At 45.8% G+C, this 23,715-nt stretch overlaps 1 protein-coding gene across 3 annotated transcripts in view; it reads left to right on the top strand.

Annotated features, from left to right (window-relative positions):
• Window positions 1–23,715, top strand: part of LSAMP (limbic system associated membrane protein) — a 981,054-nt gene that overhangs the window by 663,404 nt on the left and 293,935 nt on the right. For 2 of the 3 annotated variants that reach the window (XM_030471711.1, XM_030471709.1), the window contains exon 1: window positions 16,804–17,460. In XM_030471711.1, the coding sequence (XP_030327571.1) occupies window positions 17,306–17,460 (155 nt within the window). In that variant the 5' untranslated portion in view covers window positions 16,804–17,305. Of the gene's footprint in view, window positions 1–16,803; window positions 17,461–23,715 lie in introns of those variants that run through there. The other variant, XM_030471710.1, reaches the window with a different exon arrangement.

Below are 23,715 nucleotides of genomic sequence, written 5' to 3'. Positions count from 1 at the left end.
TTGGAAATTAATATATATATACATATATTTCAACTCTTTAATTTAGGATGAAAACCAGTGAAGATGTTGGAATTTTCCACAAGGAAAATATCCTAATTTGTTTTTTTTCTGAGCTCAGCTTTAAAAGTTGAGGTAGCTGCACTTGTTTCTGTGAAGTGCTTTGATACCCATGGATGAAAAGAACTATAGAAGTGCTAATTATTGTCATACTGGTTTTAATTATTCTGTCATGCTGACGGAGCGAGTGCCAGTTTTCAGCCAGCGATGGTTTGTTACAAGATGTTGTCCACTCCACAGTTTTCACAGAAACAGATACTTCTTTTTTAATTGTTTTAAAAGAAAGTGAAAAAGGATATCTTCTCCATGCTCAGCAGCTGCTACAGTTCTCTGATTGAAGTTCAGATCTGCCTGCATTTGGACAGGATGGTAATGAAGAGAGGAGATGGAAAGCTCCAATTACTAGATATCAGGGAGAAAACAAGTGGAAATGGGCAAGACACTCTGAAATGTGCTGTGTACAATAACTTAAAATGGAAAAATGCTGTTTCTGAAACTTTGGGGAAGGTATGGTTTTCACTTGTTTTGTTATTGCTGTTCTTGTTATCTGTTTGCAGTACATTTTAGTCTTTCTCTGTGGAAAGTCTAAATGAAGGTCTGTATTTCCAGACAGCTCAAACCGACTCAGCTGAACTGTTTAATTCAACCAGTTCACAGATAGATAAACTTTGTTTACCACTCAGTATCACAAGAGCTGTAGTTAAACCGAGGCCTCAGTGCTCTCCTCTCTTTCCAGCCCTTCTGTCTGGCTGTGCTACAACCCACCTAGGGCATCACTAGGCTAGTGCTGTGTCATTGGAGTTCCATGGCTATACTAGAGGAATCTGCTCATCCTTACAAAGCTACTCAGCAAAAACCTGTGTGGTTTACCTAAGGTACTCTAGCAAAGACAGAGTACCTGGAGAGACACAGCCAGAACAGCACAAGTGCTGGCTGGAGCTTAGCGCATATCCTGCGAGAGGATTAAGGACCAGATAAACAATATGCACAAGCCTGTCTAGAGTGTTCTATTCTCATAGCAGGAGTATCAGTGACATGATTTCACTGATACCATGCAGGACCAGAAGTGACTGATCGTTAGTGACCTGAGCTACCACCCAAGTGTGAACCAGGCCATCTATGGAAATGGGCTAAAGGTGTTCATGTTACACAGCCATCCCCTGTGGGACAAGAAGTTGCTGCATAGAAAGGACATCAATGGACATGAGTGGGTAACTCAGCTCTAGAAGTGCTTCTCACTTCGGTGTGGGCTCTTTCTATGTCTGCAGTTTATGGGAATAAGATGGAGCTGTGCAGAATCCATAATTGTACTATGCTTTCTAGAGAAGAACAACTTGCAGAAGACGTAACTGGCAATGGTGGGTCACTCCCACACTGTCACAGCTCTGCATCAGCAAACAGATATCTAGGGGAAGCAGTGCACCTTCAAGACTGATGCTGGGCAGTTGGTCCCCTTAAAATGCAACAGTAATAGTCCTTTAGAGAACAGACATTCCCCTCTGGTCTGGCAAATGATGTGTCTGATCATTAAAACACAGAGGTGATTTGCTTTTTCCCCGTTTACACTCTTTGCTCGCTTTCCATTTATTTCCAGTGACATAGTCTAGTTATTCAATGCCAACATGATGCAGCAAACGGAAACCTAAGCAAAGCCTTAAACATCTAAGCCGTTCTACATATGTATTATTTGTTTTAATAAAAGTCATTTAGGTAAAAGCCTTCGATGCAGCAAGCAATTATATTGTATGGCAGTTTATTACTACGAAGCAGAAAGATTGGCCCTATCACTGCAGTTACTACTCAGTTGTTGCCTAAGGATTAGAAGGCTTTAAAAGGATAATATACAGTTATTTTTCCTGTCCTGGAGAGAGCCTGGTGGTTCTCTGTGTGAGACAGATGTAAAGCAGAGGAAGCTCACATGACAAGTGTGTCATCAGGGCCTCTAGAGCCTCTTGTAGATCCTCTGATGGTGGTTTGGTAGCTGACAACTAGATCTCTGTCCTGGTGACATCCAGGTGACTGTCCTGCCTGAGCTAGGAAAAGGGCTGGAGAAAGACTATAATTTCTTCTTCAGGGAGTTGCCCAGAGAAACAGCACAAGGGAAGTGAAGAATATACAGGGACAGCCCTTATTCTGAAGGGGCAACGTGTATGTTTACAGTGTTATTGTTCAGCAGGGGCAGGAGATTTTGTTTTGGAATTAGTGTTGAATAACTACTTTAGAGCCATGTAAAAACAGCTTTCAGATCTGGGGAAATCCTACCAGATGCTTTCATTTAGAAAAGAGAAATCAGGCTGGATTCACAAAGGTACTGGGATAGGTAATATTTTCTTTCCTCTCCGATGGTCAGACGTCATGAATCAAAGCAAGACAATTTGAGGATAAGCCTCCATTTGCCTGTGTGAATTGGCATGCAGCAGTTGGAATTCTGTCAGCCTGCCAGCAGGCCTGCACTTCCTTGTGTCCAGGATCAGGTTCATGCTATACATAATCGTAGGCATGAGGAGACGTGATGCTGAACGTGACACTACAGGAGCCAAAGTGCAGGTACAGCTCTCTGGCCTCGTCATCTTTTTGCCAAGTGTTTACTGGGGGAATGAAGAGATAGGAAGTGTGTTACAGCTGCATCAGCAGTATGTCAACGTCGGATGGGTTTGCCAACATAGTTAAACCGTGAGGTCTTTCTCATGGGAGCTTTTAGGTGAAGCTGTCTTTGTGGGCATGTATTAACAGCTTAATAAAAACAAGGCAGTGTAATTTTAACATATGTTAAGCATAATGGCAAGTAGTAGCCTAAGGTTTAACTGATGTTTTTTTAATCCATTATGGAAGCATACTGCCTTACTTGTGTTAAGCTGTTAATACACGTTAGCTAGTTAAATACGTGTTCTTTGCACGTCCTAAATCCCACTACGGACAGGGTATGTAACAGTAATTTTCTTAAAAGAACATCTATCCCAAGTTAAAATCCTAAGTGCAGCCCTTGATTTCCTTTCTTTTTGTGAATATCAGACTTACTGTGGGCTTCCTCTGTCTCCTAATGAGGAGGTCTGATGAGGGAATAAGACTAAATTGTTTTACACTGTTTTTCCTTCTTTATTTCTCATTGCTTGTATTCCAGGTGTTGTTAAGAAATAATCAGAAAGCATTAGTTATTTCTCTGACTGGCCTCAGACAAAAGGAGAGAATCTACAAATGCCACTGAATGCTTTGGGTTTTTTTTTTTTCCTGAAACATTTCCTAGTCCTAAACTTGATTTCCCTTTACCTTAATTTTCCAAAGTTTTCTATCCGCCTTAGTATTAATATGGCTTAGTTGCTGTGGTTGCCAGATGAGTCATCAGAACAGCTTTGCATCTTGCAGAGGGATGGTAGAATTTGGCAGTCTTCCACACGGGCAAAATAGTTGAGGGAGATGAGAGCTATAACCTGCTGGGGAGCGTTGTCTGATTCCCCGATTCCAGCAGTTCAAGACAAAGTTCAGCAGCTTGCACATCCTTTTTGGATTTACCATTAGAGCTTCATTAGCTTGATAATCATATTCCAATCACAAAATACTTCTCTCTGTATACTCAGCCTCATCCATCTCCTGTACAGCTATCCAAACACTCAGCAGCTTTATGGAAAGATGTTACAGGAACTAGAAACAATGGACCCCAGCTTCAAATCTTTAAAGCTCTCGAGTATGGAGCTAAGGGTCATCTGTCTGATACTGGTGACATCCTGAATCTTTCTGTTGGGAATTGAATATATCTAGTAAACTAAAAGTACATTGCATGTTCCCCAATCATCAAGACATTGACTCAACCCTGGCCAAAGCGTGTGCTTTAAGATTGGCTTCTGGGAGTAAGGAGACCATTAGAAAGCTTGAGAACTGTATTGGAAGTTATAAGGAAGACTTGTTCTCCAGATGAAACGGGTTTTCTGCCCTTTCTGTCTGGGCTGATTTGTTTTGCTTTCTTGTTGTCAGCATTATTGTGTGACAAAAAGACCACGGAGCTTACAACTTTATCTTTTTCCTATTCAGCCATCCAGTAGGTCGGAATATCACACACACCAGTTTCACCTCACTCGCACACACACACAGAGCGTAAATGCGACATATGCCCCTTTCCACAAAGGACTGTACCCTGCCCCTCTTTCACCAATTTCTTTCCTTATGGACTTGCAGGGCCTAGTGCATCACCTGCAGCTCTGTTGTGCTGTGTAAGTGGAGTGGCCACCCTGCGTGAGAGCTAAATCCTATGTGAAATTCTCTGTGCCAATGAGAGCAAACCACCTTTTCAGTCCAAAGATTTAAGCTATAAACATATTCCTGCTTTCCTGTGTATGCACAGAACTTCTGCTTCATGGAGCTTTCTCATTGCAAAGCTTCAAGGGACTGCAACCACGTTATATATTAAGTGTTGATTGCTTGGAGTTTGCTTTGGACATTTTTGAGTGTTCATGTGTCTGCTTCAATCAACAGTGCTTCATTTTCACCGTGGCATAGAAAGAGCTGTACAGTACAGAGCCCTCATCAGAGTCCAGCTCAGAGGAATATGAAAGCAGCAGGGGCCATTCAGAGGCTTTTTGTTACCCCTGTAAACATCTGCACGACAGCCGTCAGCATTCATTTACGGCCATTATGTTTACCAAAATACTTAAATTTCACTTCAGCCGTGGTTCCCTTGACTTTGCTTTTGTGATATTAGTGCAAATATGTAGGCATGATGGTTTGCAGTGGGCTGTCAAGAGTCTTATACCAGCAGTGTGACTCAGTGGGCAAATAGTTTTGCACAGGTATCCCTGCTACTTGTTGAGCCTTGACCCTTGCTTACAGATATCTCAGTCTTCCATGGAATGGAGGCTGAAAATCTCAGTTGGTATGAGCAATGCATCCTCAGCACCATCACAGGTATAATGTGAACAAGACATTGGCTTTTCATGAAGAACTCGTCAAACACCAACAGTGGACAGATTTTTTCCAGGAAGGTCTTGAACAACAGTTGTGTGATCTGTATGGGATACATTGCCTGCGGCTAGGATCAGCTTGACCTCTCGATGTCTGAGTTTTCTTGCTGATTAAATGATGAGGGGGGTTGGAACTGGATGATCTTAAGATCCTTTCCAACCCTAAACATTCTGTGATTCTATGGAGAGAAGACAGGGTAATTTGTAATTACAGCATATTCAGCTAGTGCAGATATTTCCCAGGGAAATATTCTATATGTCCATGTTTATCAGGGATATGCAGACAGTTTGTCTGAAGTCAGAGGAAAAAGCTTTTCAAAAGCTTGCATTGGTGCATATACTCCGTTGTGTCCTTTACAGGTAGAGAGGAGGAAAGGAAAGGTCTGGAATTAATCCAGACTTCCAGGGAGCCAAATCTGTTTGAACCCCAGCATCCTCTTTACTGCAAGCTAATAATTCCTCTTCTCCTTGCTGGATGCTTAACAGAGCTTCCTGTACCATTTTCATCTGCCTCTTGGCACTAGAGGATTGGCCCAGCTAGTGATAGAACAGAGACAGTGCATGTCCAAGCTTTCTCTGGCATTATATTCTCTTGGGTGGTTGCTTGGTATATCCAAAGCACATGGTCAGAACAGAAGTAATTGCTGGGTTTGGGAGCATGAGAACCTAGGACTAGCTACACCCGACTCCTACTAGCAGCTGACTTTTGCTTTTGGTACATAGTCTTTTTCCTGTCATCCCCTAGGTGTTTTATTTAACAAATACCAGTGACAGCAGAGACCTAAAATACAGCTCATTCTGTGGTATATTATCTCTTTAGGCTTGGGTTTCTTATTGCTGGCCATACAAGTGTCTTTGGGTGTTGGGAAGCATTCAGAGGTGAGTGGAAATGTCCCATTGAAAATCATGCTTGTGGTATGAGGGGACCAGACTGAAGATACCTGCTTGGCTCTTTCTGTCAAGTAATTTCCTGCAGATATACATGAGCAAAGAGGTGCTGTAAGAATACGGGCTTCCTGCTGGCACTGGTTCTTGCATTGTCCTCTGTAGAAAATGCTTCTTGAATAGGGACCTTAGTCTGAACGCTGCTTTCACTTCATATTGTGTTCTAATAATATCACACAAGAGACATAAAATGGCTTTGATCATAAGGAGTAAATGCCACCAAATATTCTTCTTCCTGCAGTCTTTTCCTTGCTACATTAAAAATTCATGGGCAATAGCAGCTTCTTCTTTTCAGGACTTAGCTACATCAGCAGATGGGGAGAGTTGGTAGGAATACCAGGCCATGTTGATGGACAGAACAGGGGTGTCCTGACAGGGCTGAAAGCAAGAGAAATTTGCACTTAATTTGCTTATGCTGGGTCTGTCTGAGGCCCGTCAGATTCACTGTTTGTTCCTCACTTTGACGAGCAATAAGCTTACTGGAAAATTGTTGTAATTCAGTTAAATGGATGTGAGTTTGAAGGCATGCCTTAATTTCCATGTTTGCTTTGTTCTTTGTGTGGCACTCATCCTCCAACCATGAAGAATTTACAGGGAATGAGGGTGAGAGGCAGAGTCAAGAGATGAAGTCAAAGCCCCACTGAAATCAGTGGCAAAGCTCCACTTGATTTTATTAGGGTCAGAATTTATCCAAGGGGCTTTTGCCTGTCAGGATTGCCTCTGGCATCTCAGACACTGATAGACAACTTGAATGGGAAAATTCTTCAAGCTTTAGGCTCATTCTGCATCATACCCTCATGGGATCAGGAGCTTGGAAGGGCTTGCTTGGGCAGGTACTCCCTGCATTTGGCAGCAGTGTTTTAACACCCTAAGTCTGTAAAAAAGCTTTCCTGCCAGCTCCTTTGTGCTATACACTCAACAGCTGAAAAGCAGCTCTGCTAAACCATTCCTTCTTCTAATCCTGTGTGGAAGTGGTTGTCCTTCCAAAAGTTCAGAAGCAGATGTCTAAGTGACTCCAAGCCCTCCATTTCACACATTCACACACGCTCCCTTCCCTTCTCCCCCCAGTTCCCACTTATGTCTGGCAAACACAGGATGATTCCTTACAGACAGAAAGAATAGGGTGAAAAGGTCTTACAGACAATGACTTTGACTAAAAAGTAATCAGTGATAGATATCCCCTGAGGACACCCACAAGTGTTATACGTCTGGTATCTGGAGTTCATCTTCCGGTCCGTTCCTGTATCAGAGGGCAAGTAATGATGTGTGGAAGTGCCCTACTCAGAGCTCCATCTCATCATCACAGGTTTTCTTTGGGCTTCTCTTTGTTACCCTGCTCTGATCTGATCCAACTGCAGTGATTTTCTCATACTCCCTGCTTTTGTTCAGGCAGGTGTTAAGGTGCTCTGATCAACCTGCTCTTTGCCCTTCCCTGATCTCTGCCTGCTGGAAGAAGCTAGCAAGCTCACTACATTATTCAGAAAACACTGGTGTGTTGTATAAATTAGGAAGGTAATGAAGTGTTGCTGAAAACCAGGCCCAAGCACAAATCCCCTGGGATTTCACAGGAAGCAATGCTTCTGTTCCTGTTTGGGTTGTCCACTCTTTGTTTCATAAAGCTCTGCAAGGTGCTGGATCTAACAGGTTGCTGGAGCTAATTGTCAGTAGCGAGGATGCATTTGCTGGCATTTCAGGGCCTGAGCCTGGCTCTGACAGGACAATTTCCCACAGGGATTTTACACCCCTCCAGGAGAATATCAGCTTATTCTCACTCCTGCCTGGAAGCTTTTTTTATAAGCATTTTATAAATGCCCCACAGACCTCTGCTTTAGGGAGCTGTTTCAGCACGTGTGCATCCCTCATCCAGCACAGCCTTAGCAGTGTTGTAAGCAGCAGTTCCGAGAGGAATTTCTGTCCCTTGAGAGCTATTGCTTCACCTCAGCAGTCTGTAAGCATGTCCACACTCAGGTTTGTTTTGCCTAAACCAAGTAGATTTAAACGTGAGTTGGGATGAGACTGAATCAGGATGGGTCTGAGATGGTGCTGCTGCTGCAAGCAGTGAAGCCCACAGGACATACAGATGCCAGTGCATTTGAGCACAGGGCTGTGCTGGAGGCTTCTCAGTTCTGTCTGACAGAACCAGCTGCTGAAATCACCTCCAGCAAAATGCCTCCTCTCCCTGAGAAGCCGCCTTATTCTTGCACCTTTTGGTGTGCACATCCTCTACCGTTCCCCCCCAACTCCTACTTCCCCCTTCCCCATGTTTAGATTTGGACCTAAAATCCCCACTCCTGGCCCTGCTTGTGTGCTATCTGGCCTCATCCCCAGAGCAGTGTCATTCATCTGGCATCTGCCAGCTCTCTTAGAGGCTGCTGAAAACACCCTATTTGGCTTCAGGTGTTGGTCATTTGTGGCAAAGTGTTGGACTAGGAACAATAGTGGTAGAAAGTGAGACTCAAACAGGTACAATATGATTTTTCAAGGAGGTGGTATTTAACAACAGGTGACCATTTAATCCAAGCAGACAAAAGCATGATTTGATTCAGTGTTTGTGCTTAAATAATGTTTGTGCAATAATGTATGTGCTTATAACAACATGAAAAATTCTTAACCTGGGGTGGTGATTAATCATTAAAACCAGTGATGTAGGGTTGATCTCTGCAGTTGGGGCTGCTTAAATCAAGCTGAGAGCCTTTCTTTAGCAAGGTGCTCTGGCTGAGGCAATGGTTGTAGCTTCTTGCTGGAAGAAGTGGGTAAGTTTCTGTGGCTTGAGGCAGGCAGCTGGACAAGATGATCTGAGAAGTCCCTCCTAGCTTTAAAATGTGTGAATACGGCTGGGCCTGACAGAAATAGGGCATGGGAGCAACCTAGAAAAGGGAGAGAAACTTGAAAATACCAGGGTGAGGAGCACCTTGCATAGGAAGACAGGCTGAGAAAGTTGAGGCTGTTCAGCCTGGAGAAGAGAAGCTGCGTGGAGACCTCAGAGCAGCTTCCAGTGTCTGAAGGGGCCTGCGAGGATGCTGGAGAGGGACTCTTCATCAAGGACTGTAGATAGGACAGGGGGTGATGGGTTTAAATGCAAACAGGGGAGATTTAGATTTGATACAACGAAGAAGTTCTTCCCTGGGAGGCGCTGGCATAGGTTGCCCAGAGAAACTGTGGCTCCCCCATCCCTGGCAGTGTTCAAGGCCAGGTTGGACAGAGCCTTGGGCAACATGGTCTAGTGTGAGGCATCCCTGCCCATGGTAGGGGGGTTGGAACTGGATGATGTTAGGGTCCTTTCCAACCCAAACCGTTCTGTGATTCTAGAAGTACTGTGGGAAAGAGGAGAAGAAAATATGAATCCTTTGCAGGCACTAACTCCAAATGCTGATGAAGAGATGTCACTGACCTGTACCCTGTGAGAATTGTATTAACTGAGCCTGCATCAGTGGGACAGTCCTCCTGACTTGTCACCTTGAAAATCTGGACATGTTAAAGATGCGTTTTCCTTATTTTCGGACCTGAACCCTGTGAAATGATTGGAAGTGTTTCCAGAAGCTTTAATTCAGGCAGGTCATAGTTTCAAAGGGACCCTTCTCCAAATTCCACCGTACAAATTTCTTTCTCAGCTTGTTGTGCGTGAAGCTTTCTGACAGTGACTGGTCTCCTGATAGCATCACAAATCTTGAGAATTTTTCTTGTCTCGCCGAAGGCCTCATTTTAAGTTTCATAAAAGCTATGTTGGAGCTTCTGTAATGGACAAGAAAATGCACAGCCCAACAGCCTGCCGCACTCTATTCTTCACACAAAAATTAGTCCTCTGGTGGTGATGAATGTGTAGCATGTATCATTTCAGCAAGACTTTGGAGCGCTCTTCCAAATCATCACTGTCAGAATGATTATTCTCATCCATTAGCATTGTGTTGAGAACTTGCATGCCAGAGCAGGTCATTGAATATGCAGCAAGGCTCAGCAGAATGGGTTTGACCACTTCTTAGATGTATAGAATTCCTGTCTGCAGCACTGCTGACATCCCTTACAAATGCCAGGAGGTTGTTTTGGGGCCTGTTAATGAGTACATTAGAAATAGATCATGCCTGGCGTGTTCAGATTGTGTCTTGTAGGGTCTTTCTCCATTGTAGTGTACGATCACCCTGCAGTCTTTGGTACTTCATCCTTGGAATACTATTGGAAGCTAAGGCTATATGAGGATCTCTGTTATGTAGCTGGAAACTTCGACATGACCTGAGAGACAGGACAATTTTAAATGGTTAAATTAGCACATCTGCTCTGAAGTGCCCTCAAGAGAAGATTATCTCTCTGAGGGCAGAGGGAGCTTGGGGAGACTAGTTTTTTACACCTTTGTGAATGCTTCATTAAAAGATTTACCCAAATTCACTGAGGAAATTGGCACTGGATATCTCCCAAGTCCTCCCAGAACATCCCAACCTGTGGGTCATCTCTCTGCTTGTGTGTTGGGAGGGACTATTAACTATTCTAGCCTCCTTCTGTGAAGTCAATCCTAATGACTTGTGCTGAGGGCTGTAAATACTCACCAGCATCAGGAAGAAAGTTCTGGGGATAGTAGGTCTAAGCAGATAGAGCTATTGCCTTCCTATGGGAAATGAGTTATTTAAAGACCTTTAGGGTTGAACCCTGACTCTGCCTCACTCATCAAGTGTTACTTGACATTGGCGAAGCAATGATTTCACTTCCAAATATAAAAAGAAAAGAGATCTTGAAGCTGTCCTTGGTGGGAGGTATGGACTGCTTGTCTAGATTAGGGCCACAGAAATGATCAGATGGATGGAGCACCTCTCCTATGAGGAAAGGCTGAGAGAGTTGGGGCTGTTCAGCCTGGTGAAGGCTCTGGGGAGTCCTCATTGTGTGGCCTTTCAGTATTTAAAACGGGCCTATAAGAAAAATGGGGAGAGACTTTTTAGCAGGGTCTGTTGCAAGAGGACAAGGGGTGATGGTTTTATACTAAAAGAGGGGAGATTCAGGCTGGATGTGAGGAAAAGGTTCTTTACGCTGAGGGTAGTAAAACAGTGGCACAGGTTGCCCAGAGAGGTGTTGGGTACGCCATTCCTGGAGATATCCAAGTCCAGGCTGGATGGGAAAAGGCAGTGCCACGCTCTCAATACTACTGGTTGCTTTCATGTTTGTTGCATTTGTAAGGCCGGAAGGGCAAGTTTTGTTGTAACTAAAAGGGAAGCTCTCTGTCTGTCTTGTTCCTCTTAAGTAGGAAAGACCTGTTGCTAATGACTTTGTAGTTCTACAAGCACTTGCTGTGGCAGCAACCAGTAATTAAGGCCACAAACCAACCGCAGTGCTAATTCGTTAATCCCACTTGGTCATATCCTGCTGGAAAAAAAAAGGCATAATCATGTTGTTATTTTCCTCCTGCAGAACACTCAGATTTAGTCTTTAACTGAAGGCGAAACTTTCTGGAAAGTCTGAGGACAAAATCTCTTCATCCAGTTGAACAAGGTTTTCCCTTTCAAAGGAGATAATACAGTTTTCTACCCACGCAGCACAGAAGTAGAAGAACTTCAAATCTCAAGGCCTCGTGTTTAGCTGATAAAAATCAGCATCGCTCTTTTGACATTGGTGGTGATATGTTAGCTTCCAGCAATGGACAACGTGGCCCTTGGCCTCTAAATTGTCCATACCAAGGTTATCAGTTATGAAACTAGATCAATTGCAGGTAACAAGGTTACAAATTGGTGAAAATCAGCTATTGTTCTTGTGCTGGAGGATGTTCTGTTACAGCTCGGTGACCGTGCTTAGAGGTGTTGTGCATGCATATTATCATCCACAGTTATGACCTATCTGAGTGCTCTTGATGCAGTAAATCCTTCTACCTAATGAGTTCTTAACTTCAGAGGAAGCTTGGTCCTGTTGCATTACGTATCTTGTTGTGAGCCTTAGGCCTAAGCTGGCTCTGATTTTCAGCATCAAAAGCCAGTTAAATTTACAGACTTGAAAAATATTCGTAAACCCCATGTCTTCAAATGAAGCACATGCTGGAACAGTTAGTTCTGGTATTAGAGCCATCATACACATGTATTCTTTTCAAACTGCAGAATTTTTCCCTATAACATGTGTTCCATAAGTGTCTTGAGGATATGAATAGGTGGCATTGATGTTCCAGTTTGTACAGGATCAAGTTTGGTAGACAGCATCCTGTCCTTAGCACTGTCTTCCTTTCAGTTGTCTCATGTAAAGTATTTCTCTGCTCTTTCCAACACACTGTGACCTCATATAGACAGAGGCCACTTTATCCGGCAGGAATAACTGAAGGAATGGACAGAATATGGCCCACAGGGACTCTCTCTTGGAGCCTGAGAAGGGCCTTTACCACTGGTAGCCCACCTCTTTCTCACTTTGCCTCTAGAGGCACCTACTACATTGAAAGGATTTTCCACCTCCCTCCTAGTTCTGCCTTTTCTTCTCCTCTTATACTCCTGTGGCTCCCTGCATCCCAGGAACCAAAGGAGCGTGAAACAAAGCTGCTTAGTAAATTAGAGTGGGATGCTGCCCTTACACATCAGGGTAGAAATGTGTGCATGTAGCAGCAGCAGGTACAGGAAGCAGAGATTGTCGCTCCCCTGCCATGGCCCCTTAATCTTCCTCCGCATGTGCTGAAACCCCTTTGGCTCTTCCGTGTTCCTCTCCGTAACTCCTCTGCTACTGCAACAAAACTGCATTTCTCTGCATGGTTGAGATGCTTTGAGCAGGCCCTGCTGCTGAGTACAGCAGTGTATCTTGACTAAACATGTTATAGCTCACAAAACATCATACGTTTCCACTCATCGTTGCAGATAGCCTGAATAAAGTCCTTTGGTGCTTGGACTCTGCTGGCAGAGCGGTTATGCAGTCCCCTTAAAACAATTGTGTTGGTCGAGAGAGCGTCTGGAGACTTGTGTGAGCAGTTCTCTTTTTGTGTTTTAGCAGAAATGTCTTTTCCTCCATTCCAGCAATATTTGGGAACAGGTCACCAGTGGTTGGTAGTCAATGAAAGTCAAGTGACAACAGTTGCCATTCTGCTGCTGTTTGTGGTGTGAGATGATGAGCCCCATTTCAGCTCCCAGAGAGCAGCCATCCACATCATACAGAAGGCTGTTGCAGTTGGCATTGCGTGAAATGCCCATGGATTGTTCTTTGCTTTTAGCCACCTCAAATGCAAAAATAAAGCCATCCATATTTGTGGCCACAGTCCATGCTTTCAGTGTCTGTTGGCTCCCCATGAAAATCAGATGGCACTTCAGGCTTTCACAGTGTCGGTCCTTGAGTCACTTTAAGCCTGAGCTGCCACACAGGTAGGCAGAGGTGACCTGAGTACAAGTGCCGGAGCATCTCAGCTGCATATCTCAGTGGAGGCTGCCTACCCAGGGCCAGCATGGAGTGTTCCTCCTTTGGCTGGCTTAGATGCCCAGACTGTAATGTCTTTAGCATGTTTCCATCAAAGCCAGGAAGAGTATGGGCTATGTCTACCTGTGCTGCTCTTTTCCATCCAGCTCGCATGCAGAGCCACCCCACACCCATAGCATGGAAACACAGGCACCTTCCTAAACCCTTCATCCAAGCATTTCTGTCATGGCTTTGGTGCTGTGGTACAGCCTGTGCTCATCAAAGGGTGTTGCTTTAGGCCATGTTGCCTTTGAACAGGGTGCTTTTGCATTGAAGGAGGGTCATGTGGTACCTGTAGTAGAGCTGGGCTCATGCTGCCCTATCCATTCCTGAACTGCTTAGTGACAAAATCTGGTCAGTCAGGCCTGCTCCTTCCAGGAGTATCGGGAATGACATTTAAAGATGGCAGTATGGACTTGCGGTGTTCATGTTCTGACTGCTTACCTGAGTGTTCCCTCAAGTTTTCAAAAAGTAGGAAAGTTAGGAAGCAGAGCTGCTGTTTCCTTATCTGCTTCCAGCAGGGGGAGATGGGTCCAGAGAGTTATTACTTCTGGGAACACATACAAAAATAACATAATTTATTTTACTCAGGAGGCTTTCTCCTGGGATTTGTGTGATTCCTGCTTGTTTGGCCTTTTACACGCAGACAACCCCTTCCTTTTGCTTCTGTACGCTTCTGAAAGCAAATAAGACCTATCAGCTTTAGGTTTTGATTTAGTTTTATTTTTCCCAAGGCTTACGAGACCCTCAAGGGAATTTCTTCCTTGTCTCTCCTTTTATTATGATTATTATTATTATTAAGTAGTTATGCCATGGTGGTTCTAATGAGGATTGTGTGAATAAGTAAGATGATGAAGACTTCCCCCGTACTTCCATATCAGCAGAGAGGGACCTCCAAACGGGTTGTTATACGCCCCACTTTGTAGAGAGGCATAGACGCATGCAGTCCCACCTAAAGTCAGGATGCTACCAGAGTCTGGGAACAGGATTCCTTCCTTCTCCATCCCTGAAACCCCCTCTGTCATTCTCTATCTAAAACATATTGGTGCCACTTTCAATGAACTATATTTAACTAAGCATTAAATTTAGATTTAACTGGATAGTTATTGCCTCCTAAGTAAATACTCTGAGATAAGGAAATATTTAGTGAGCTCTAGCAGTCGGGTGGCAGATGCTTCTTGCATTGCATAATAGTTAATCTTTGACAAATATGTTTTCCTTACTCAACTGGCATTTAATTAACATACCGTAGCTCTTATTTAAATGTAGAGGAAACATATGTGAGAGACCCTTGTAGAAAGGATCCATGCAACGCTCTCACTTGCAAATGGGGTGCGTTTCTGTCATTGGTAACTTCATACGGGACCAGGTCTTTCAGCTGTGCTGGAACTCATCACAAGAGTACAGAGGTTTCCTCTTGGTCATGCCCATCATCTGGGATGCCAGCAGCCTGATGGCATCTCTCTGTCCCTTGTGCTGTCTGTCACTTAGAGCAGTGGCTACTAGTTTGTCAGCAGCATGGTTTTCTTCAGAGCAATACCCATCAGGTGAAATCTCTCTCTGCAGTGGCTTAGGAACATCCGTTGTGTGGATTAACCCTTTAGCTCCTTCTTGTTGCTCCCCCTCTCTGGTGCCATCCTCGCCAAGTCTCCTGCTGGGGAAGCCTCTGAATCAGTTCCCTTCTTGGCTTGTATACAAAGCCATCATCTCTTTTGCCGCTGCCTGTGTGGCACTGGAGCAGCAGTGTCATGACCTTAGCCCTTATTTTGTGGGCCTTTAACACATGTGGGAATTGTTTAAGTACTCGTAGACAGCATGGCCTTTCCATACCAAGGCTGCAGGGGCCAGTTTCTGGGGGTTCAGAAAGCAACTGGATGCATTCCTCAGAAGAAGAAAATCAATCGAGGGCCATTAACTACAAAGACCCTGGCCCTGCCACTGGCTGGGGACATGCCTTAGCCACAGATCACTGGAAATTAGAGCAGTGCCCTGGGGCAGTACCACTGCAGGCTTGCCTTGTGCTGGTGCCTTTCCGTAGGCATGGGCTTGAGGCTGCGGTCAGAGACAGGACACGGGGTTAGATCTTTGATCTGATCCCATGTGGCCATTCGTATGACACAGAGCCTTTCTAATTTGGGTCCGCTGTATCACCACAAGGCTCCAGAAGCAGAGGTGAAGTAGGCTGTGTTCCGGACGTGTTTTGTCCCTTCCCGCGCACACACACACACACACACAGTAGCCCTGTAGCCATGCAGGACAGCCACTATCAATCAGTGGAGCTTCCCTCAGCTTTCCGTGCACCTGCTTCTCAAGACCCCCTCCTTCCCTCTGTGCTCCCCCGCCGTGCTGTGGCCACCGAAGGGTTACGCTAAGCGAAACATCCCTTGGAGCTTCAGCTCTCCCCGTCCCTCCTGCAGGCAGAGGAGAGCGGGCTCAGGGTGGGGAATGGCAGGCACGCATCAGCAGTGAAGCACACGGCTGATTCCTGCCCCTTATCCCACGTCCCTCCCCGTGCGCTGGCGACGGTACGCGAGTCGTGGGAGCGCGGCCGGGCGGCCAGCGCTGCCACCGGGCGCAGGGCTCAGCTGCGGGCAGCCGGGGCGCACAGCGCGGGCATTCACACCGCGGCGGCCGCCTCAATACCGGCTTTGTCCCCCGGCCGGCCCTCCGGGGCTGGGAAACGAGGTGGGGGGCGGGAAGGGCTTGAGCGGAGGGAGGGATGTGCTGATGTGGTTGAGAGCAAAGTCTGATGAGGGGGGGGAAGCGAGGCTTGAGGCTGCCGAGGCAGTTGCCAAGGATGCTGCTGTGTAAATCAGCGAGCTTGTGGCTTCAGGCCGCAAAGCCAAGTTGTTTGTAGTTTTGACCACAGCTTCTTTGCTCTCTCCCTCCCCCCACTCCCTCCTTCCCCAGTATTTTCTCTTGTGAATATTGGTCGTATCGTCCTCCATCCTCTCTGCCTTGCCGCCTGTGCTGCCTGCTCCCGGCTGCTCCTGCCTTCTCCTCTCTGCTTCCCGCTCTGTTTCCAGTTCCCCGCTCGCACACCCCCTCCCCTTCTTTCTCCAGCCCCGCTCTCCCCCACCCCCTTCCCTCTCTGCCTCTCCCTCCTCCCCTTTCCAGCCCCCTTTCCCTCGGCGCTTCCCCCCTCTGCCCTCCATCCCTCATCCCTCCACAAGCCCCCTCTCCCTGCTGCAGTGCCCCCCTCCGTCCGTCCCTCCCCAGCCGCGGCCCTTGGCTGCCCGGGGCAGCCCCGCTCTACGGTGGGGAGGGTACCGGGGTCCCCGGGGCGGTACCCGCGGGGAGAGGGACGGGGAGCGCCGCTGTCGGGTCCCCTCCCGCTGCCGCCGCCGCTGTCGCGGTGGTGCCGAGCTGCCGTCTCCCGAGTGAGGCTCCCTCGCTCCCTCCCTCCCTTCCTCCTCCCTCGCTCCCTCCCTCCCTGCCTCGCTCCGCCTGGGAAAGTGGGTTAGGAAGGGAGCTCGGGGCTGGGAGGCAGCACAGCAGCGCACTGGAGCAGGACCATCCACTTGCGCAGCCCGGCGGCACAGGACTCGTACTGCTCCTTTTCCTGCGGCTTTTTCTTTTTTTTTTTTTATTCCATCACTCCAAACGGGTCGATTTAATTGTTGTTATTTATAAATTATTTTGTTACCTCACTTTTTCCTCTTGACTTTCTTTTTTTTTCCTCCGTGGTTTCAATTGAAGCTTGTGCTAAGACTTTTTTTTTGGGGGGAAGCTTTAAAAAAGAAGGCAAGGAGGGGGGAAGAAGCCTGCAAGAGACTGAAAAGCACAAGAGAAAGTGGCAGCTAAGAAGGACTGTGAAATCACCTCCCCTTTCCGGGGCTGTCGATCAGAGCGAGAGTTGTACACTATTATTGTTGGTTTTCTTTCTACATCTATCCATCCACATACACCAGGCAGAGAGAGACAAGTACAGGCAGCGAAACTCGACGAGACCAGCCATGGTAGCGAGGGCTCAGCCTGATCGGAAACAATTACCGCTGGTCCTACTGAGATTGCTTTGCCTTCTCCCTACAGGGCTGCCAGTCCGCAGCGTGGATTTTACCCGAGGTACCGATAACATCACCGTGAGGCAGGGGGACACAGCCATCCTCAGGTAGGGCATTTTGCCAACTTTTTCCTTTCCTATGTGTGCACTGTATTGCCATGTATGCAACATAACACATGTGATGCGGTACAGATTTGTGCCTGTGTGTCTCTGAGAGCGTGTGTGTTGTTTTATCTCTCCAACTGCAGCAGCGGCAGCTGCTACAAACAAGCTCTGCGTGTGTGTTTATGCTTTAATATATATTTATATATATAAAAAGGAATCGCAAAGCTTTCGAACACTTCTTGCCACCACTCTCCTCTGTGTGGAGAGTGGATCAAAAGGATTTCAGTGGGGAAAGATCTGCTGGTGTTAGCCAGCTCTCGTGAACGTACATTTTCCACCAGCCCTGCAGTATCAATGGAGAAATCAAAAAGGGATCCAGCTGTGTTTGCCAGATGTTGCATTGATCTTCCCATACTTCTTCCTGTACCTATGCATAAACTTTACCCCTGGTGCTGCCAGAACTCGTGGGCAAGTTCTTTTAGGAAACTCTGGCTTTTAATTGTACTACTTTATTTTTCTGCCCTGTAGGGAGGGGTGATGGATACAATAGTTGAAAAGGCTGGTGAAAAAATGGTGTAACAGCTCCCAACACTTATGAGTCTTGTATCTGGTTCCCTGTGTTGGTTTCTTCGCAGGGCTAAGTAAACGGGAGTACGTTGTGCCTGCCTGTCTGAGCTGTTGTGATGAAGGGGTCTTTGCACATGAAGCCTTGTTCAGTGGCAGTGTTGAGTGTTATGTTTCTGTATTCGTCGTGCAGGTTTTCTAAAGGTAGTTCTGAGGCTACTTGGGTTTTCAGTTAGGAGCGTCCCAACTAGCTGAAATGCAGTCATCTTTTTCCTGTGGGCTTCTTTTTCTACCTGCAGTAACTTCCCTACTGAAGGAAAATCCAGTGCATGTGAGCATGTGCACACACTGTGTATGATGGCTATAAAACTACTGGACATAATTTAAAATAAGTCTGCAATCTGTATGAGGAGCTGATAGTGCACAAACCCTGAAGCATCAAGGGAGCAATCCCCTAGCAAAGCTAACAGCAGCAGCAAAGTTTTCTTTTCCTTTCTCAGAAATAAATCCTGCTGGATGCCACCGAATGCTCTGCTACGTGATCCCCCGTGTCCTGCATCCCTCCCATTTAATGATAGAGGAGTATGGGAGCTAGCAAGATGGGATCAGGGTAGAAGGATTCTAGAAGAGGGATTTGTGTGTGTGTTTGTGTATATATGCGTATTGCTTCTCTCAGCTCCCGTGTGCTGGGTTGTTTTGATCCCGGAATATCCATTCAGCAGCTTCCATTCCCCAGCTCTCCAGACTTGTTAACTCGCATGTAAGATTTATCCACATGGAGTAATAGGATTTACAGAGCAATTCATCTGCCTTGCATATGCAACGGAAGGGGTTTAGATGCGACATGGTAAACACCTAACAAGGGGTGTTGCCTCCGACTCCCAGATTCTTTCCTCTCCCTTCCACTCACTAGCAAATCATATATCTCGTTAACCCTTTTCTAGCGGGACTCCCAGCTGACTTATCCCATTTTTAAAGGCAAATCACTTCCACCAATTATAAATTTTGGAGGGGGCTGCTCAGGCAGATGTTTGCAGGCGTATGTTTGGTATATACAGCAGCAGGCAGGTCATTAAGCTCACTTGCACAGACAGGGGTCACTGGATTTCTATTTCCCACTTAACCTTGGAGCTTTGGAGTTTATTTAGACTCTGTGTGCTAAAGCTGCCTTTGCAGCAGAGAGGGCTGAGTGGATGGTGGAGATGGTGCCTGCATGTGCTGTGTGTAAAGCATTCGTCAGCAAGCTCAACGGGGCTGCATGGGAGAGTGGTTTCTGTGATAGTGTGTAGCTTGCCAGTGTTATGTCAGGCACTGAAATCAAGCACCTGGGTGAGGTGATCCAGCTGTGCCAGCCAGATGTGTGCCAAGTGACAGTTAGGAGCAGAACACCGCTCGGCCATGGAACTGCTTGCCCTGAGCAATATAACGTGTTCCTGGCAGGCTGTGCTTCTCTCTGAAGTGACTGTGGCGAGTGCACAGGCTTTGCCTTCCCACACTCTTTAGGCAGATCTGGCTGGCTATGTGCTTTTCACCTTTCCTAGGAAGGGCAGTTGTCTCCTCTCACTTTCCCTGGGACCAGTCCCAGGTTCCTGGGATGTTTTACTCCCTCCTTCAGAGGAGATGCAGAAGCCAAGCTGTGCTAAGGGACAGAACTGCCACATGGGGCTGGAAGGGGAGAGATTTCTCTCTGTCTTCTACATCTCAGGTCTTGCAGGATGGCATTTCCCTTAGTTTCTTAAAACAAGGGCTGGTTTGCTTCCCTGACCCTCCTAAAGATAACTCACTCTAAGACAGCCTTGTGTTTGAAAAACTCCCAGCATCTTGCTCTTCCCACCCATAGATCCACTACTGACAACACAAGGGAAAGAGCTGGATGGGGAGAACCATTAGATGATCTATACTAACTGTGCTTAGAGCAGATCTTTAACTCCACAGAGAGATAGGTAAGAGATTTCTATACGGAGGTCATATCACCTATCTTTGCCACGCACCTACTTCAGAGGGAAGAGGCAGCGTGCAGCAGCATTTTACCAGTGCCCAGTAGCTCCATTCTGCAGCTTGAAGGGAAGTGAAAATGTAGGAGGGAAGGAAAAAAAAGTTACGCAGTTGGAGAGAAGTAAAAACGTGTACATAGTGATTAAGGTAACAAAAATCATTTTGTTCGTGTGAATTGTGGTGCAAATCATTCAGCAAAGCACCAAGGACAGGGTATTCTGAATGATTCTTCTCCTTTCAGGCCTTATACGTTTGTATAAAGCATTACACTTGTAGGTGTGGGTGGGTGGGTGGACTCATCTATGAAGTGGAGAAAAATAGTTGATTATAAGCCCTAATGTTCCTAAAGGAAGCCACTCCTCTGGAGCTTCATCTACAGCTTTTTACTCAGAACAGAATTATTCTGAGGAGTTTGGATGTGACTTTTTAAAGCTATGGCATTTAAACCATTGTGTTCCTATGGACTTTTAAAAACTGCTCCTAACTTTATACTGGCTCATCTCTTAAATGACCTGGCAGCAGATTTGATTCATTTGTTGGCCTTGCTGAAGGCTGATGACTTTTAGTGAGTATTTGGCGTGGGGAAGTTAGGGAATTGCAGGGAGAATAAAAATAGCTTGTGATGGACTATCCACAGGGAAAAGGGTAATGATCCTTACAGCAAGGCTGAAAAGAGAGGAGGGGTCTGAGACCTGCAACAAGTGAGAAGGGCTGAGCCAAGAGAAGAGAGCAGGGTGTTTCACTATATATCAGACAGCCTGTCAGACGTACTAAGGTTTCATTATTTAACTCTGTCTTCAGCAACTGAAGAAAGACACTGACCCTTATTTTGAGTATTGAGAATAGACTGTGTACTATAATTCCTACCAATGTTTTGCTCGCAAGATTATGGTCATGAGGTTGTCAGGTTTGGTATGCAACTTCCCTGCTTCATGTTAGGAAAAAAAATGATCTCCAAACACACAAAACTAATTAAAATGGGAAAATAAAAACAAACCCCAACCCCAAAACCTCTTTCTGTCTATCTGGCTCCAGCATCCCTTCCTACCTCATTTGTTCTGTGAGCGTTGGGTGAGCAAAGGCAGGGACCCTGTGTTTTGTTATGCGCTTTCAGCATTGGGATAGGATGAGAAATAGCAGGACATTGGCTAAGCCAGGACATGTGCAGTAGTGAAGGGCAGCTACTGCAAACTGTGGAAGGAAGGAACTGTGCCTCTGTGTTGTTTGGCCCTTAAGATGGGTTAGGACCAAGGTGGTGATGAAGTCAGTGCTGTGGGATCCAGGTACCCGTATAGCCTGTCAGGTTTCTCTCTGGAACCACTACAGCATCACTCTAGAATGCCTTCAAAGCACCATTCTGAGGGCATCGCTGCGACTTGCCCTGGGCTTTTAGTAGACCTGGCACAAGGGGCAATTTGGCCTTTAATGACTTCTGAAATGGAGCTCATCACTAGCTGGAACCAAAATGGGTCACATCCCTATTCCCATCTGCTCCATTGTACCAATACAAATCCACCAAAGCCCGAGGGCACTGCCAGAAATACCACATTTGTCTTTGGGGCAGATTCCTGTGGACTGCTAATAAAGAGGTACAAATGACTCACACAGGGCTTAAGCTGCTGAGTGCTGCTCAGATGATGCTCAGCCTGTTGGAGAACTGGGATCTCGCCAAGGCCAGAATTTGGCTCGTTGTTCCGGAGTTTTTCCAAGCATCAACTTTTCATCAAGAATTAAATCAATCTGATGCTTACGCACTGATGAACACAACATGTAACTGAATGTACAATTTCCATTTTTGGCAGGTATTTTTAAATAGGATGAAGTTTCAGGCTGATAGCACTTTGAGGAACTCCCATCCTATGGGTACTTAGTTTCTCCAAGTTCCATGTGCCAAAGGATGGGTTAAATCAAATTACCAGCAGTAACGATAGCACTGGTGTAATCCTGCAATATAAGCAATTTATGCAAACTCTGTTGTTGGTCTCTCAGTATTTTCCTGACATTCTACATATGAAGCTATACTAGAGGACACAGAGGCACCTCGGGCAAAGTAGCAAGCCAGCATCACAACCAAGTTTATGCCCAATACAGTTATTTCAAGAGAAAAGTAAAAGCTGTTCAGATTACAATTATAATTACCATATAACAGGGAGCACTGAGCTGAGCCCTTTGCTAGAAATGAGAATAAGCATGTTCAAAGGTATAATGCCACATAATAATACAGTCTTGGCAGTAAAATTGTAGCCTTGATTATTAGTAGTATTGTTGCGGCACTTAAAGGCCACCACTACATTGAGGCACCCTTTGTAATAAGTGCCATGGGAGCAGAGAGTAAGAGAGATCCCCTGTTCCGCAGGGTGTGCAGGCTATTAGAGGTTGGGGACGGGCAGGAGGTGAGAAGACTCACCCAGGGTTGTGCAGCAGGGATCAGGCACACCCAGCATCACGACCTATCCATTAGCTTGGGTTGCATCTTGGCTCAGCCACGCAACAACCCAGCAAATGTGACAACATGAGGTTTCCCTCATGATGAGGACATCCTCATCCGCGCTGGTATTGACTGCGAGTCACGAATGCTCTTCTCTTTCTCTGGTATATACAAAACCTTCATTATCAAATCTAGTATATGCGTGTCGAGAGAGGGTATGTTGGGATCTGTGTAAAAGGGGCTGTACTCTGTTGATGTTTTCCTCTTAAATAAATATAGTAACAGATGATGTTGCAGAACCTGCAGGTCTGGCAGCAGGTGGTGCCATTATATGAAGGCACACATGCATACATAGATATGTGAGTGTGTGCTCATACATATGATAAAGGAAGTTGCAATATGTGTATGGTTAGAGGCTGGCGATTAGCATCTCCTTATACACATGGAATATTTTTATACATATATGTATATAGGTGAGCGGGGCCTTTGTGACACTGCTTTTTCTGAAAGTGGACTAACCCATCCCAAGCAAAGGTGGAATGCAAATTAGAAAGGGAAAAGGCTTTCTTTGGTGAAATGAGGTATGTTTAGTAACACCACATGTATAATTTGCATTCAGAAAGATGGAGGAGGAGAGACAGTATCAAACTGCATGGCTTTAACCTCCTCCCCTGAATCTGCACACACACTTCAGTTTGCAGCAAAGTACCATATGTTTTCCTACTTAGCTGGCATTAAAATTTATATGGTAGTACGTGTTACCTGGAGTGTCTCAGAGTTGGTACCTCTTCCACTCTGCTCCCCTCCCCAGCAGGTCATGAAGAAAGACCTGGTCTTAAAATAGCTCATAGTTACTGGAATTTGCCATCTCATAACTATAAGTTTTCAAAATATATGTCACACGTACCTGCCCTTTCTACCGAGACCCACAGGCATCTGATTCTGGCAGAGCTGCAGGGCCACAGCTTGCTGCTGATGCAGCGGCAGGGCTTCAACAGACTTACTGTGAGGCGGAATATTGCTGTTTTAGTTGAAGGTCCCTAGTTCTGTTGTCCACCAAAATTCACTCTGGCTTGTGTGAACTCCTGCTCTGCTGCAGTAAGTACAATGGAGGGCACAGAGGTGAGGTCAGGAATTTACTGAGTTTTCTTTTCTCTCACCAAAGAAGAAACTAATGTGATTTTCAGCTGAATCTGACACCAAAGCATTCGCTTCAGGCTTCAGGCACATCTAACATGCCTGGGTTTATGGTAAGTAATGGGAACTAACAA

The sequence above is a fragment of the Strigops habroptila genome, chromosome 2 (assembly GCF_004027225.2).
Source record: "Strigops habroptila isolate Jane chromosome 2, bStrHab1.2.pri, whole genome shotgun sequence".
NCBI classification, from domain to species: Eukaryota; Metazoa; Chordata; class Aves; order Psittaciformes; family Psittacidae; genus Strigops; species Strigops habroptila.
Note: the sequence above shows the minus strand (reverse complement) of the source record. Positions and strands in the feature narration are given on the sequence as shown.